At 39.9% G+C, this 16,149-nt stretch overlaps 1 protein-coding gene across 4 annotated transcripts in view; it reads right to left on the bottom strand.

Annotated features, from left to right (window-relative positions):
• The window catches only part of LOC134356779 (contactin-4-like), a 2,290,679-nt gene that overhangs the window by 585,067 nt on the left and 1,689,463 nt on the right, over positions 1-16,149 (bottom strand). For all 4 annotated transcript variants that reach the window (XM_063067893.1, XM_063067892.1, XM_063067894.1 and 1 more), the window contains one exon: positions 6,015-6,218. In XM_063067893.1, the coding sequence (XP_062923963.1) occupies positions 6,015-6,218 (204 nt within the window). The remainder of the gene's footprint in view (positions 1-6,014; positions 6,219-16,149) is intronic.

The raw sequence follows: 16,149 nt of genomic DNA, 5'->3' as shown, positions 1-16,149 counted from the left end.
CACTAAGATGGTTGTGAGAGTGTGGACTGAGCTGTCAATGCAAGTTGTACATGTGAGCTTGATTGCAAAGTTCAGGGGAAGTTTTGATAGGTAGGGGTGTGAAGGGCTATGGTCCTGGTCAGGGTCAATAGGAAGAGGCAGTTTAAATGTTTCAGCATGGGCTAGGTGGGCCAAAGGGCCTGTTTCTGTGCTGTACTTTTCTACAATTGTGACTCTGAAATCTCAAAAGTGGAGTGCTCTTTCAATGGAAATGTATCATATGCAGTATCTCAGTTAATCAGAGTGATGAATGAGCTGAAACAATAAATAAATAGAAAACTTAAAAGTACTAGGACCATGTCTCTGCAGAGTAATGAATGCAGAATTTGCATAGCAAAGGTGCATTGGGGTCTTCCTCAGTTCATGCTTAATGCCCAGCAATTTAGTATGCAGGGAGCACAGTTGTCCTGGATTGAAAAAAAGTCATCTTGGAAATTTTGATCTCTTTTCAAGCGCTGCTCTTAAAATTGTCTCTAACCCATACTGTGTATCTACCTTCTATCTTTAAATATCCTTCCTAGCATCATGATGGAACAACTTCAATACAAGAACAGCAAGAATCCAAGAAGTCAGCCCATCATTACCAAATTTTAATATTCCTCAGAATGTTCTGTAAAATGAGAAAAGAACCATACAAGTAACTTGTATGTGGCTTATCCGTGACGTCAACAGAGCTCTATCGAGAGGAATTTCTCACAGGTCGGCAGCAGTTATTTAAAAAGCGAGGTTCGAGGGCATTTGTCCATTGTACGTGGCCTATCAGTGGCATCAACAGAGCTCTACCAACTAAATAAAAGTACAGAGGGGATAAGCGTTGTGGCCATTGTCGGGAGTAGGCCAGTGGCGAGAGTAGAAGTGACAGATGTCAGCTAGGAAGAGGTGTCGGCTCTGTGTAAAGCATCTGTTAAGGTTTCCTTGTTGTGTTTTTTTCTCCCCTCCCCTACTGTAGCATTTAAATGGCTGTGGTGTGCTCCTCGTGCCAGATGCTGGAGAACTGGGAGACCCAGAGTCCTCCAGGGAACTGCATCTGCATGAAGGGCATCAGGCTGCAGCTCCTTGAAGACCGTGTTAGTGATCTGGAACAGCAACTGGATGACCTTCAGCTTGTATAGGAGAATGAGGATATAATTGATCACAGTTACAAGGAAGTAATCACTCCGAAGTTGCAAGAGGTGAGTAGCTGGGTGACTATCAGGAGAAATGGAAATAGGCAGTTAGAGCAGAGCACCCCTGTGGCCATTCCCCTCAAAACAAGTATACCGCTTTTGATACTTTTGTGGAGGATGACCTCCTGGGAGAATGCTTTGCGGCCGGGATACAGGCACTGACCATGGGTCTGTGGTGCAGAAGGGAAAGAGAGAGAAGAAGGGAGCTGTAGTGATAGGGGACTCGATAGTGAGGGAGACAGGAGATTCTATGGACGTGAACGGGACACCCGGATGGTATGTTGCCTCGCAAGTGCCAGGGTCAGGGATGTCTCAGATCGCATTCACAATATTTTGGAGAGGGAGGGGGAGCAGCCAGATGTCTTGGTACATATTGGTACCGATGACATAGGAAGGAAAAGCAAAGAGGTCTTGAAAAGTGAATTTAGAGGGCTAGGCAGAAAGCTGAGAAGCAGGACCTCCTGGATAATTATTTCTGGATTGCTGTCTGTGCTATGCACCAGTGAGGGTAGAAATAGGATGATCTGGCAGATAAATGCGTGGCCGAGAAGCTGGTGCAGGGGGCAGGGCTTCAGGTTCTCGGAAAATTGGGATCTCTTCTGGGGGAGGTATGACCTAGAACCATAGAACACTACAGAACAGAAATAGGCCATTTGGCCCTTTTAGTCTGTGCCAAAACTTTATTCCACTGGTCCCATTGATCTGCACCCAGTCCATAACCTCCAGACCTCTCCCATCCATGTATCTATCCATGTATTTATTCTTAAAGCTTAAGAGTGAGCCTGCATTTATCATGTCAGGTGGCAGCTCCTTCCACACTCCCACCACTTTCTGAGTGAAGAAGTTCCCCCTAATGTTTCCCCTAAACCTTTCCCCTTTGACCCTAAAGCCATGTCCTCTCGTATTTATCCCTCCTAATATAAGTCAAAAGAGCCTACTTGCATTTACTCTGTCTATACCACTCATAATTTTGTAAACCTCTATCAAATCCCCCCTCATTCTTCTATGCTCCAAGGAATAAAGTCCTAACCTGTTCAATCTTTCCCTGTAACTCAACTCCTGAAGACCCGGCAACATCCTAGTAAATCTTCTCCATGCTCTTTTGATCTTAGTGATATCCTTCCTATAGTTAGGTGACCAGAACTGCACACAATACTCCAAATTTGGCCTCACCAATGTGTTATACAACCGTACCATAACATCCCAACTCCTATACTCAATACTTTGATTTATGAATGCCAGGATGCCAAAAGCCTTCTTTACAACCCTGACTACCTATGACGCCACTTTCAGGGAGTTATGCATCTGACCTGTTCAAAAGTGACAGGTTGCACCTGAACCCGAGTGGGACCAATATTCTCATGGGCAGGTTTGTTAGAACTGTTGGGGAGGGTTTAAACTAACTTAGCAGGGGCTGGGAACCAGAGTAAAGGGACTCAGGATAGGATGGATGGTAAAAAAGTAAAGATAGCGTGCAGTCAGATTGTCAAGAAGGGCAGGCATGTGATGAGACATAGACACAGCCAACAGGGTGAGTATCAAATCATTAGGGATGCAAAATCAATAAGGGTAGCAAATATGGTACTCAAGGTGTTGTATTTAAATATGCGTAATATAAGAAATAAGGTGGATGATCTTGTTGCAATATTACAGATAGCCAGTTATGATGTTGTGGCCATCACTGAATCATGGCTGAAGGATGGTTGGGTTGGGAGCTGAATGTTCATGGTTACAGGTTATGTTGGAGGGATAAGAATGTAGGCAGCGGGGGTGGTGTGGGTCTACTGGTAAAGAATGGGATCAAATCAATAGAAAGATGTGACATAGGATTGGAAGAAGTTGAATCCTCATGGGTTGAGTTAAGAAACTGCAAAGATAAAAAAATTGATGGCAGTTATATACAGGCCTCCCAAGAGTGGCTGGGAGGTGGACCACAGGTTACTAAAGCAAATAGAAAAGGCAAGTCAAAGTGCAATAATATGGTAGTCATGGGAAATTTTAACATGCAGCTCAATTGGGAATATTAGGTTGATAATGGATCTCAAGACAGTGAGTTTGTTGAATGCCCAAGAAATATCTTTTTTAGAGCAGTTTGTCGTTGAACCTATTAGGGGATGAGCTATACTGGATTGGGTGTTATGTAATGAACCGGAGGTAATTAGGGAGCCTAAGGTAAAAGAACCCTTAGGAACTAATGATCACAATATGATTGCGTTCAACTTGATATTTGATAGGGAGAAAGTAAAGGCTGGTGGAGCATTATTTTAATGGAGAAAGGGAAATTACAGAGTAGGTGTGGAAAGGATGTTACTCATGGTGGGAGAGTCTAGGACAAGAGAGCACAGCCTTAGGATAGAGGAGTGGCCTTTCAAAACAGAGATGCAGAGAAACTTCTTAAGCCAAAGGTTGGTGAATTTGTGGAATTTGTTGCCACATGCAGCTGTGGAGGCCAGGTCGTTGGGTGTTTTTAAGACAGAGATTGATAGGTTCTTGCCTGGACATGGCATTAAAGGTTATGGGGAGAAGGCTGGGAAATGGGGTTCAAGAGGAGATTAAAAAAAAGGATCAGCCGTGATTGAATGGTGGAGCAGACTTGATGAGCCAGATGGCCTAATTCTGCTCCTATGTCTTATAGTCTTATGGTCTAACTTTATTCAAGCAAATAAAAAAAAACAAAATGAAATGATTTTCTAAAAATGTCATTATGGAATAAAAGTAGTTTAAATAAATCAGATGCAATCTTCATTTTTCATATTGGATTATTCATTGCAGTCCAGCTTTAATCATACTGTTCTCTTTGTATTTGTTGTGTTGATGCTTTCACCCCATTAGAGAGCGGAGTGATATAAATATGTGTGATACTTAACAATTTAATTCTGTCACAGATAGGCTGTAATGTTTATACAATATCAATATTTTAATAGCTCAAATTTACAAATCGTTTACAGATGTATCTTTACAAACAAACTAGTAAATCTTTTGTATTGTATGTATTTCATGCATTTGTGAAGACATTACTAAAGGTATTCACTAGTCCGGTATTTATCTAATCCATTGTCAAGATATAATTATAATATTTTCAGAGAAGATCACCCAATGCTGTCAGTATACCTTCAATGATATATTAAATCATAAGAGCATGTTATTATTCAAATTTAGAAGTCCAGCAAGCAGCTCATCACCTCCATCTTCTCAAAGGCATTTAGGGGTAAGTAATAAATGCTGGCTTTGTATATCACATGAGATTAATCTGAATTTCATTTGAAAGATTTGTTTTATTATCTTAAGTGAATGTAAGAAGATGAATGTCTTGCTTAGGTGTCTTTTTCAAAATCAAGCAATGGCAATTTTAAATGAGCTATTATGAGTAGAGGATATATATTTAAAAAATCAGCTTGATGCCAAGAATCTGGATCAATGATGTTCTTCAACATCTTGAAATGAAGTGGACTTACTTTGTAACAAACTACAGTGGCAACGGTTTTCAGGTCAATTCATACTAACAATAAACTTTCTTATGAATAATTAATGCAATCCCAATGCAATTTATTTTTCCGGCACCTGACATGATCATTTTCTGAGTAATGCTGTTTTTCAGGCACTACAGGAAAACTTGAGCAAGGTTGGCTGGGGGGAGGGGTGTTGGGCCACTTGCATCAATAGCCCACCATTTAAATTTACCACCTTCTGCATACGTGAAGATGATCTCCACCCCCAAACCATAATGCTAACCTCACCGATATAGCCTCTTTTGAACCTGATGTCTTCTCTAATATCCTCCTGGCAATAATCCCACTTCTCCAATTCCCTCCCCAAACACCCAAACGCCACACTAATTTTCTTGACCCCTCCCCAGCCCTAGTGTTCTCACCCGTAAGAGAGCTAGTGTGCTATTCCAGTTCCCAAAGTGAAACAGAACATGACAGACTGCCACTCAACCTCTCCCCAACAGAAAAAACACAGTGCCAATTATACCAACGATGCACATTTAAGCCCATCTGATCTCAACCACATATTCCCAAGCCCAGCCACAAAGACTGGTATATTTTAAAGCTAGAATGTTGCTCACACATGTAGCATTTACAACTGGACTAAAATCAAGCACTAGTAGGCAAGAGGACTCCAGTATTTAACTAATATTTAAACTATATGATAATAAATCATGTTTTTCATGGTTGCATTTCCAGTGGCCACATTAATTACAGTACTAAAAATGGCTCCTCCAAGAGGACCACAAATTTGTCATTGTGTTTGGAGGCTTGCGTGCCTAACTGACCCATAGTGCTATGTTGGGTGAAGTCAAGGCCTTATGCTTTGGCTCTTGGCAGGGTCACCCATGCCAAACAGGTCAAAGGGTAGAGGCCAGACTGGGAGTAGTCCACTGGTCCTCCAGATTCGGGGGTTCAGCTCAGGGCTACCATGAAAGACCTTCATTGCTGCCCTAAACACCAGCGGTGTAGCTGGCAGTGAGTAAATATCAGATGGCTGTGCATTGGTCATCTAAGTTTCTCTGCTATCATTATTCTTTCTCGCCTTGAGTATGTGAAGCATGTGAGGTGGGAAACTGAGTTTCCATTTCTATTTTGTTTCAGCAGAGAAGGGAAATCAAATAGCCAGTCATAAAATATTGAGAAGTTATCATAAATTTTAAAAGATAACATTTGGTTGCAATTGTTTCATAAATCATGCTTTTGTCTATTTTGTTAATGAAAAGAGAGTCATCAAGACAAACACTAATGTCTTACACTGGACTGACAAGTCAGGTTCTACATAAGGCTGTCTACATTCTTGACTTGAATAGAAACTTACCATCAGTACGAAGTACTAAAGGAGTGGGGGGGCTCAGAACCCTCTTGTTGGTTACTGTGTTTTCTATCTCGCAGATATAAGCACCAACATCTGAAATCTCCACTTTCGATATGTACAAGTTACCAGTGTTTTGAGACACAAAGCGACGATTGTCTTGTTCCACAAAAGTTGGAAACTGATTAAATATCCAAGCATATTTCAGTTCTGAAAAAAAAAGTTTCACAATATCAATACACTTGTTTTATCTGTCAGGCTCAATCATTCAAGAAACAGTTAGACATAGGTTTTAAGGAAAAAATCTGATCATAAACCTTGGCATCAGAACATTGGCCTGAGCCTTAACATCAGCAAGATGAAGGAGCAGATGGTTCACCTTCAGAAGAAGTGTGTGTGGAGGCGTGTAGGTGGAAAGTGTGGAAGGTAAAAATGACCCTGTTTTTATCAATGCAGTTGTTGTGGCGATGGTCAAAAGGTTCAAGTTTATTGTGTGATGAACCCCTAGGTTTATCTTGCCGTGGACTGTCATTTTAAGAGAGAGTGCCTGAGTGACATCTGCCACCAGCTTTCTCGTCTCCTGTTTGATTCTTACTGAAAGAGAGAGAGAGAGGCAGAACTATTTGACTCTGCAGCTTGTTTTGATTTAAGCAAGGACACTCACTCACACACAGTCAGTCGCCGTTGGAGTCGGACAATGGAGGGAGGCCAGTGACTAAGGAATCACTGGTTGGAACTTTTGAATGCCCACAGGGTGGGTTGAGCATCGACCCAGCACATCAAATGGCTATCACGTTGTGTGATTGAATCTACCTATGTGTTAACCCTTGCCTGGTGATAGTTCCCTTTGAAGACAGTACCCCTGTGATAAGCTACTAATAGTGATAATTCATAAATGGATTTGGAATGATAACTGATAAAACCTACAGTGATTGTTGTGCTGTTTTACCACCGTGGAACCTGTAGAATATGACATAAATGCCTTCTCTTGACACTCACCTTGGATTACAAATATCTCTCTCACATCCTTTAATCCATGGATGAACTGAACTTTACCATGTCAAGATTTTAAGCCTGTTGCCTCCCACCACCACCCCACCCCCGAGCTCAGCAGTTTCAGAGTTACATTTACATATATGTATACTCATAACACTGTTAACTTTTGAATATTCTCATTTAAGTTGCTAGATTAAGTAGATACTAATAAAGATAGTGGTTTTAACATCAAAACCAGACTCCAGGTGTGGTTTATTGCTGCTGGTTCATTTTAAACTGTTACGGGTACTTAACAAAATTGGGGGCTCGTCCGGGATATGAACAAATTTGGGGGCTTATTGATTGATCAAATACCGATTTGATTGGGGAAATCCCTTTTGATTTGTTTGTGAGGGAAAATCAGCAGCAATAAATGTTGATAAATTTCTGGAGGTGCCATCCTCTGAGGCATTAGATGATGCCAGGAAGGTTGAGTTGATGATAATTGCTAAGAAGTTAAACCTTAAGGTGAAGTCGACAATGAAGAGGGCACAGATGCAGAGGATAATAGCCGAGTATTATGTAACCGAGAATGTGTTTCAAGCGGAAGAGTTGGAATTGTTTCCAGAGGGTAAAGCTGCTGAGTGTGAGCTCCAGTATCAGATGGAAAATTAAAGATGGATGCTAAGGATAGGCGAAGACAGCAACAGTTCAAGTTTGAGTTATGAGTATCACAGCTCGAGGGTGAGGAAGTGGAAAAACAGAGGCAGTTTGAGCTGGAAAAGATAGAGAAATTGCAGCAAGGTGGTCTAGTACTAGACCCTGACGATGGGTTTAGTGCCAGTCGGGAGGTTAAATTGGTACCTCCATTTGATGAAGCAGAAATTGATAAATACTTACTGCATTTTGAAAAAGTAGCTCCGAGTCAAAAGTGGCTGAAAAGAAGTTGGCCTCTTTTGTTACAAAGTGTATTTACGGGTAAAGGCCAACAAGCTTATTCGGCCCTATCACTGGAAGATGCAGCTAATTATGATGTTGTGAAACGGGCAGTGAGCTTAAAGTTTATGAGTTGGTTCTGGAAGCTTATAGACAATAGTTGAGAAATTTGAAGAAGTCTATGAACCAGACTTATGTGGAATTTGCTTATGAGAAGTTTGTGTATTTTGATCATTGGAGCATATCTAAGAATGTAAATGATGATTTTAACAGCTTGAAAGAGTTGGTTTTGATTGAAGAATTCAAAAGGTGTGTCCCTGATGATATAAGGGACAAATTTAGATGAAAAGGATGCTGCCACTTTACAGGTGTCTGCTAGATTAGCAGATGAGTTTGCTTTAACCCACAAGGCTAAGTTTACCCTGAATAAGAGCTTCCAAAAGAGTAGCAGGGATAACCCGCAAGGTAAACCAGAAATTAAATTGGGAACTAGTGACCAAAGTAAGGATGAAGGGAGGCAGTTAAAGGAGAAATATTCTGGTCTTACTTTTTACTATTGTAAGAAAGCTGGTCACATGATGGCTAATTGTTCCATTCTGAAGAAGAGAAGGGAAAGGGAAAAGAAGGCAGTCCCAAATGCCTGTGTTCTGCATGCCGAAGCACCTAAAAACCTACCAGGTTCTGAACGTTCTGTTGAGGCTCAGTTAAGAACTGAGGGGTTTGACCGAGTTACGAAGCGATTTGATCATTTTACGTCAGATGGGTTTGTATCAGTAAAGGAAGGGTCAACCCCGGTACCAGTGAAAATTCTTCAAGACACTGGGGCTTCTCAGTCACTTATATTAGACCCTTTCTAAAGTTTGGTGTTGAGACTAAAACTGATGAGGTAAATCTTATTAAAGGTATTGGGAAAGGTATTGTTTCTGTACCTCTGCATAAGGCAATTTTGAAGTCTGGATTGTTTTCGGGACCTGTCAAGATAGAGATCCAACCCAAGTTACTGGCGAAGGGTGTTTCTTCGTTGTTAGGAAATGATACAGCAGGTGGTGAAGTTTATCCAGCAGTGCAGATGACAAATAATCCTGTCACTGAAGACCCACACATGGATGTTAATATTTATCCTGCCTGCGCAGTAACACGAAGCATGACTAAAAAGTCTGCCAATGCAGATGATTCTGTGCAACATAATTCTGATGCCCAGGATAGCCAAAATTGGGATTTAGGTGATGATGACTTGTCAGGGACTTTTCTGCCTTCATTATTTCAACGGGATACAGGGAGTAAGCCTGATGAGAAAGGTTTATCTTTGTCTAGGAAGGAGTTTGTAGCAGAACAAAATCGAGGTCCTGAGATTTAAGCTGTAAAAGAAACAGCTCTCTCAGATGATGAGATTAAAAAAGTGCCAGTAGGGTACTATCTCAAGGATGGAGTATTGATGAGGAAATGGAGACCACCTACTGTACCTGTGATGGAGGAATGGGCAATTGTTCACCAAGTTGTAGTTCCTGGAAGTCTATAGGACTGAAATTTTAACGTTGGCTCACAGTATGCCTTTAGGTAGACACTTTGGGATGAATAAAACTGTAAACAGGATTAGGAAAGAATTTTACTGGCCTAATGTGAGGAAAGATGTTGTGACCTTTTGCAGAACCTGTCACACTTGTCAAGTTGTGGGTGAACCTAATCAGGCCATCCCTGTGGACTTACTTCGGCCTATATCTGCATTTGGTGAACCTTTTTCCAAAGTTATACTGGATGGTGTTGGCCCATTGCCAAAGACAACAGCTGGCCATCAGTATCTGTTAACCATTATGTGCAGATACCCAGATTCCCAGAGGTGATCCCTCTCAGAAATATTAAAGCGAAAACTGTGGTGAAGGCTCTCACCAAGTTTTTTCACTTTGTTCAGTTTGCCTAAAGAAATTCAATCGGATCAAGGCAGTAATTTCACATCAGGATTATTCCAGCAGGTAGTTTGTGAACTCGGAGCTAAACAAATTACGTCGTCTGCGTACCATCCAGAATCACAAGGAGCTTTAAAAAGATTCCATTCTACCCTCAAAACAATGATTAAGCCATACTGTAGTGAGAATGGAAAAGAGTGGGATGAGGGGGTACATTTGCTCCTATTTGCCGTAAGAGAATCAGTGCAGAAATCGCTGCGCTTTAGTCCATTTGAACTCGTATTTGGTAACAGAGTGAGCAGACCTTTGACCTTGCTGAGGGAACAGTGGACTGATGAAAAAGTATATGTTAGCTTGTTAAGCTATGTTTTGGAGTTCAAAAATAAATTACACCAAGTCTGAAGCCTCGCAAGATAAAACCTACAGAATTCTCAAAACAGAGTGAAATCTTGGTATGATAAGCAAGCTTGAGAAGGGACATATCATGTGGGAGACAAAGTATTGGTGTTATTTCCAATGTTGACAAATCCGTCCAAGCAAAGTTTAGCGGGCCGTACGAAATAATCTCTAAAGTTGATTCTTTGAATTTTGTTATTAAAACACCTGATCAAAGAAAACCCACACAGGTTGTACATGTAAATATGATAAAGCGTTATTTTGACCCAGAGACGTCATCTGTGAGCGTTGTTGTGGGAACATGTGAAACTAGTGGGCCTGAGAATGGGATAACTGACTCGTTTGGGAATTTTAACAAGTTAAACATAGTCTCAGTAAGGTTTATAAACTCAGTTATTTTAGAAAACATTGATAACAAGTTGGTCCATTTGCAGCCAAAGCAACAACAACAACTGAAAGAATTAATTCTAAAGTTTGAAGATTTGTTTCCCAATGTACCCAAACAAACTTCGCTCGCTGTGCACGGCATAGATGTTGGTCAAGCTGACCCAATTAAGCAGCATCCCTATTGCATGAACGTAGAAAAGAGCATTTTGGCTGAGCAGGCGATTGAATAGATGCTGAAAAATGGTATCATCAGGCCATCAACATCAGATTGGGCCTCATCCTGTGTTAATGTGCCCAAACCTGATGGTAGTGTTAGATTTTGTACTGATTATAGGGAGGTAAATGCAGTAACAAAGACAGATGCTTACCCCATCCCTAGGGTGGATGATTGCATTGATAAGGTTGAAAAAGCTAATTTCTTACAAAGATTGATCTGTTAAAAGGGTATCAGTGTGTTCCATTGACGGAGAGAGGCAGAGAAATCTCTGTGTTTGTGACACCTTCTGGATTGTATGAATATAACATTTTGCCATTTGGAATGAAAAACGCTCCAGGAACCTTCCAAAGAATGATTAACTCTGTAATTCGAGGATTAGAAAATACAGATGCCCATATTGATGACTTAGTCATAAGGAGTGACACTTGGGTAGGACAAATCTCGGCAGTAGAAAAGCTGTTTGATAGGCTTTCCAAGGCCAACCTTACAGTCAACTTAGCCAAGAGTGAATTTGGCCATGCCACTGTGATCTATTTCGGCTATGTAGTAGGTCAAGGCAAGCTGGCTCCTGTTCAGGCAAAGGTCCAAGCAATAGCTGAGGTTCCTGTTCGAATGGGTAAGAAGGCTCTTAGAAGGTTTTTGGGAATGGTTGGATATTACTGTAAGTTTTGTAAGACCTTTGCTGATATCGCTCTTCCCCTAACTCATGTCCTATGGAAGGGTGAGAAGTTTGTTTGGACGGATCCTTGTCAGGAGGCATTTGATTGATTAAAAGCTACTCTATGTCATCAACCTGTGCTCAGAGCACCTGATTTTGGAAAGCCATTTTCTATAGTTGTGGATGCCAGTGACAAAGCTGCCGGGGCAGTGTTATTACAAAAAGATGATGATGATGTTGAACATTCTGTAGCTTACTTTTCAAGGACATTTAATCAACATCAAAGGAATTATTCCACTATAAAGAAAGAGTTGTTGTCACTCATTTTGGCTTTACAACATTTTGATGTCTATGTTTGTCCTGCGCAGAAACCACTTGTGGTTTATACTGATCATAATCTGTTAGTGTTTCTGAGTAAGGTAAAGGACAAAAACAGGAGGTTGTTGAACTGGAGTCTGATTTTTCAGGAATATGACATGGTAATAAAGCATGTGAAAGGCACAGACAATATCACTGCAGATTGTCTGTCCAGATGCTAAGCTAAGTTCAAGAAAGAAACTGGTATTTGTATACTCTTCTACAATGTGTTACATGATAATCACATATATATTGTTTTACATTCTATAGTTTGTAGTTCAAATTTTGCTATTTGATCAAAATTTTCTTTCTTGGGGGAAGTGTAATGAACCCCTAGGTTTATCTTGCCGTGGACTGTCATTTTAAGACAGAGTGCCTGAGTGACATCAGCCACCAGCTTTCTCGGCTCCTGTTTGATTTTTACTAAGGGTGAGAGAGATGGGCGGAACTAGTTGACTCTGCAGCTTGTTTTGATTTAAGCAAGGACACCCACTCACACACAGTCAGTCGCAGTTGGAGTCGGACAACGGAGGGAAGTCCAGTGACTAAGGGATCACTTATTGGAACTTTCGAGTGCCCACAAGGGTGGGTTGAGCATTGACCCAACACATCGATAAATGGCTATCACGTTGTGTGATTGAATCTACCTATGTTTTAACCCTTGCCTGGGTGATAGTTCCCTTTGAAGATGGTACCCCTGTGAAAAGCTACTATTGGTGATAATTCGTAAGTGGATTTGGAACGACAATGGATAAAACCTACGGCGATTGTTATCCTGTTTTACCACCATGGAACCTGTGGAATACGACATAGACGCCTCCTCTCGACATTCACCTTGGATTACAAATATCTCTCTCTCATCCTTTAATCCATGAATGAACTGAGCTTTCATACTTTACCATCTCAAGATTTTAAGCCTGGTGCCCCCCGCCCCTGAGCTCAATAGTTTGGGAGTTACATTTACACACACACACACACACACATATATATATATATATATATATATATATATATATACACACACACACATACACACACACACACACACACATATATATATATATATATATAAAGAGAGAGAGAGAGAGAGAGAGAGAGAGAGGGAGAGAGAGAATGAGAGGGAGGGAGAGAGAGAGATAGATAGATATAGATATATCTATCTATTTATCTATCTATCTATCTATGTATATACACTCATAACACTGTTAACTTTTGATTATTCTCGTTTAAGTTGCTATATTAAGTAGATACTAATAAAGATAGTGGTTTTAACATCAAAACCAGACTCCAGGTGTGGTCTATTGCTGATAGTTCATTTTAAACAATTACAGGTATGTGACAATTGGCACCCATATCATTAGTAACCTCACCTTGTCTCTTCACACTGATGCAATAATGAAGAAAGTGTATCAGCGTGTGTACTTTTTTCAGTGTCTAAGAAGATTTGATGTGTCCATGAGGATATATTTCAAACTTCTGATAGGTTACATTTCAGCTTGGCATGGCAAATTCTCTGCTCTGGACAAGAGTCTGCAGTAAATGTCTAGACACAGCCCAGCTGATCACAGGCTCGCTATTTGCTTCCAACCAGTCTATTTTCGTGCTTCAGGAAGGCTAAGAGTATTATGAAGATGCCTGCCATCTTAGCCATTCCCTTTTCTCTCTTCTGCTTTCTGGGAAAATGGTACAGGGTTTTGAAAGCTCAGAGCTCCAGACTAAATACAGCTTCTTCCCCATTGCAATCGGACTTCTGAACAAATCATCTTTGTCACGTCCTCTACCTGGAAGCTCTTCCTGGTTGTGCTGCTGCATTCTTTTCTTTAACACTACCTCTTGTGGTTATTTTCTTATTGTCATTTCACATTTCTTTTTCCACTACTTCAGACTGCATGACAAGTTTTGCCATTCTATTTTTTATTTGTATCGCTGTATTTATTGTTATATTTGTATATATTATTACCTTATATACTATTTACTCTGCAAATAAGGAATTTCATTGCATCCCAGTGTGTATGACCATAATCTAATCTAATCTAATCTAATCTGTTTTATGAAAATCAACAATTAGATTAGATTAGAAATGTTCTAATGTTTTAGAATGGAATGTTTTCCTATGCATTATCATTCATGTGTTATTTTTTGGCACACTGGCAAAATGCTTTGTTAAAGTATTGCCTGTATTTTATTTTAACCTATTCTTTTTAAATTGGTCAGCACAATGTTAGAGATAATGAAGTAGAAATCCAGCTGCTGTTACACTGGATAAATGCACTTATTGTCATATTGCCAATTCGAGTAACAGAATAATCTGCCATCACACCTGATTTAGCATAGAGAAACTAACTTAAATCCCAAGTGAATCAACAACAGAAAGTATAGTAACAGAGAAAATACAGATTTTTAAAAAATTATCATTCTTTTCCAAATTTGTTGTGCACTTAGCTGAATTATTTTGTGAGCTTATTTTATCTGTTTTGATGATGTACTGAATTATTTAGATTTGGTCTCAGTTCTCTGAGCTTGGTGCTTTTTCCCCCCATAAAGTAAATGTGAGGATACATTTGAAAGATACAATATATCATTTAGATAATAATTCATGGCAGAGGCTTTGACATTCTCTCCATATCCAAATTGCCATATATAAATGTTAAAATTCCTAGGACTTCAAGCCTCTGAAATACTAGCTAACCTCCCCATATCAGACAAATACTGTATGTTGATATCCACCAGTGATATTCATATATTGGCTTTGCCAACCTCATTCAAAATTTGGAAACAGTCATCAGTTAAAGTTCCTGAGTCTTTATATATTTCTGAGGCACATCATACTAGAGTCTCACAGGAACCTGACTTAACACAAGTAATATGGATGGCTCAGACTGAATGATGCACAACAAGCCTAGTTCAAGAGAAAGGTACAATGAAGAATAAGTTCAAGAGAAATGACAAACTTAATTTAGGTATATCTGCACATTAGCCAATAAATACCATACCATAAATATCAGCTCATCAAGTTCATGCTAACTCCAAAGAGGGCAATCAAATATCCCCTCCCCTTATTTTGTTTTTGCTTCTGCAACATGTTTTCTCTCACATACCTTTCAAGTCCTTTTCTTTCATTTGGCACTCATCCACAATGGGTAACTTACAGGAGCCAACCAATCTGCAAGTACATCTTTGGGATGTGGGTGGGAATTGAACTCATGAAGACAGAACATACAAACTGCACACAGACAACAGCTGAGGTCAGGATCTAACTCATAGCTCTTTAGCAGTGAGACTGCTGCAGGAATTGCTGTGGACTTGTGTGGCTCTAGGAGCAAAAGGTTTTCTGCACTAATTATATTAAAGAAGTCATAGATAAAAGTGAGAACACTTCAAACAATGGAGATAAGGACAGATACACATCGACATTAATTAATTTGTAAGTCCATCACGAGACCATCAATGTCCTATTCATTGAGGCTGGAGAAAGTTAAAGTTAGAGCATGCATTTTTTCTGCTCTTGTTTATTTTACCCAGGTGTGCCAAAGTATCCTTTTCTGAAGATGCTAGACCACTGACTACACGTCTCCTTTCATTATATCATGTCAAATGTCATTCTTCTTCTGAAGGAAGTGTTTGATATCCAGATTTCACCATGCATTTCTCCTTTCTTGTGAAGTTGCTGTGTTATTTGAAAGCAAAACAAAAATGCATACAAGGTGGTTTATAATTATTTTCAGTGGAAAATCTGGACTACCCATGCTACACTGTAGTTTTTTTTTTAAACTTGGGCATCATCTGCACATTGCTGAAAGATGTTCAGCATCTGCAGCAATGATCAGTGCCAACACACCTAAAGGAATAGTGCAAGATATACCTTGAACTTATTTACCCCTGTAAAGAAATTGGAATGTCCTCCGCCACCTCTGAAGCAGACTGAATAAATTTATAAGTGCATTGCAGTTTTCACAGTCCCATGTATTTTATAGCATATCTTCCAGTGAAGCAGAATGATAGAAAGACAAATAAAGAATTCATCCTTCTCAAGCAAGGCTCATTAATTATTCAATCCTTCTCAAATAGGATACATAAGACCAGAAAACATACATTTCTTATTTATCATTAAAATTCTGTGTGGTAGAAAAAATACCTAGTGCTTATCTCGGCTATGGTTCTTAACAGAAAGATCCTTGTTGCATGAAGCTGAGATGCCATGCTGTGCTTGGCATTTAGATCTGTCTGCTTATAAGAGAGAGATGAACAAGAAAGACAACAAGGAAAACCTGTCATTGCAAGCAGTCCAAAAAGACTCAACCAGGCTTGCTC

Source organism: Mobula hypostoma, chromosome 15 (genome assembly GCF_963921235.1).
Source record: "Mobula hypostoma chromosome 15, sMobHyp1.1, whole genome shotgun sequence".
In the NCBI taxonomy this organism is placed as follows: Eukaryota; Metazoa; Chordata; class Chondrichthyes; order Myliobatiformes; family Myliobatidae; genus Mobula; species Mobula hypostoma.
Note: the sequence above shows the minus strand (reverse complement) of the source record. Positions and strands in the feature narration are given on the sequence as shown.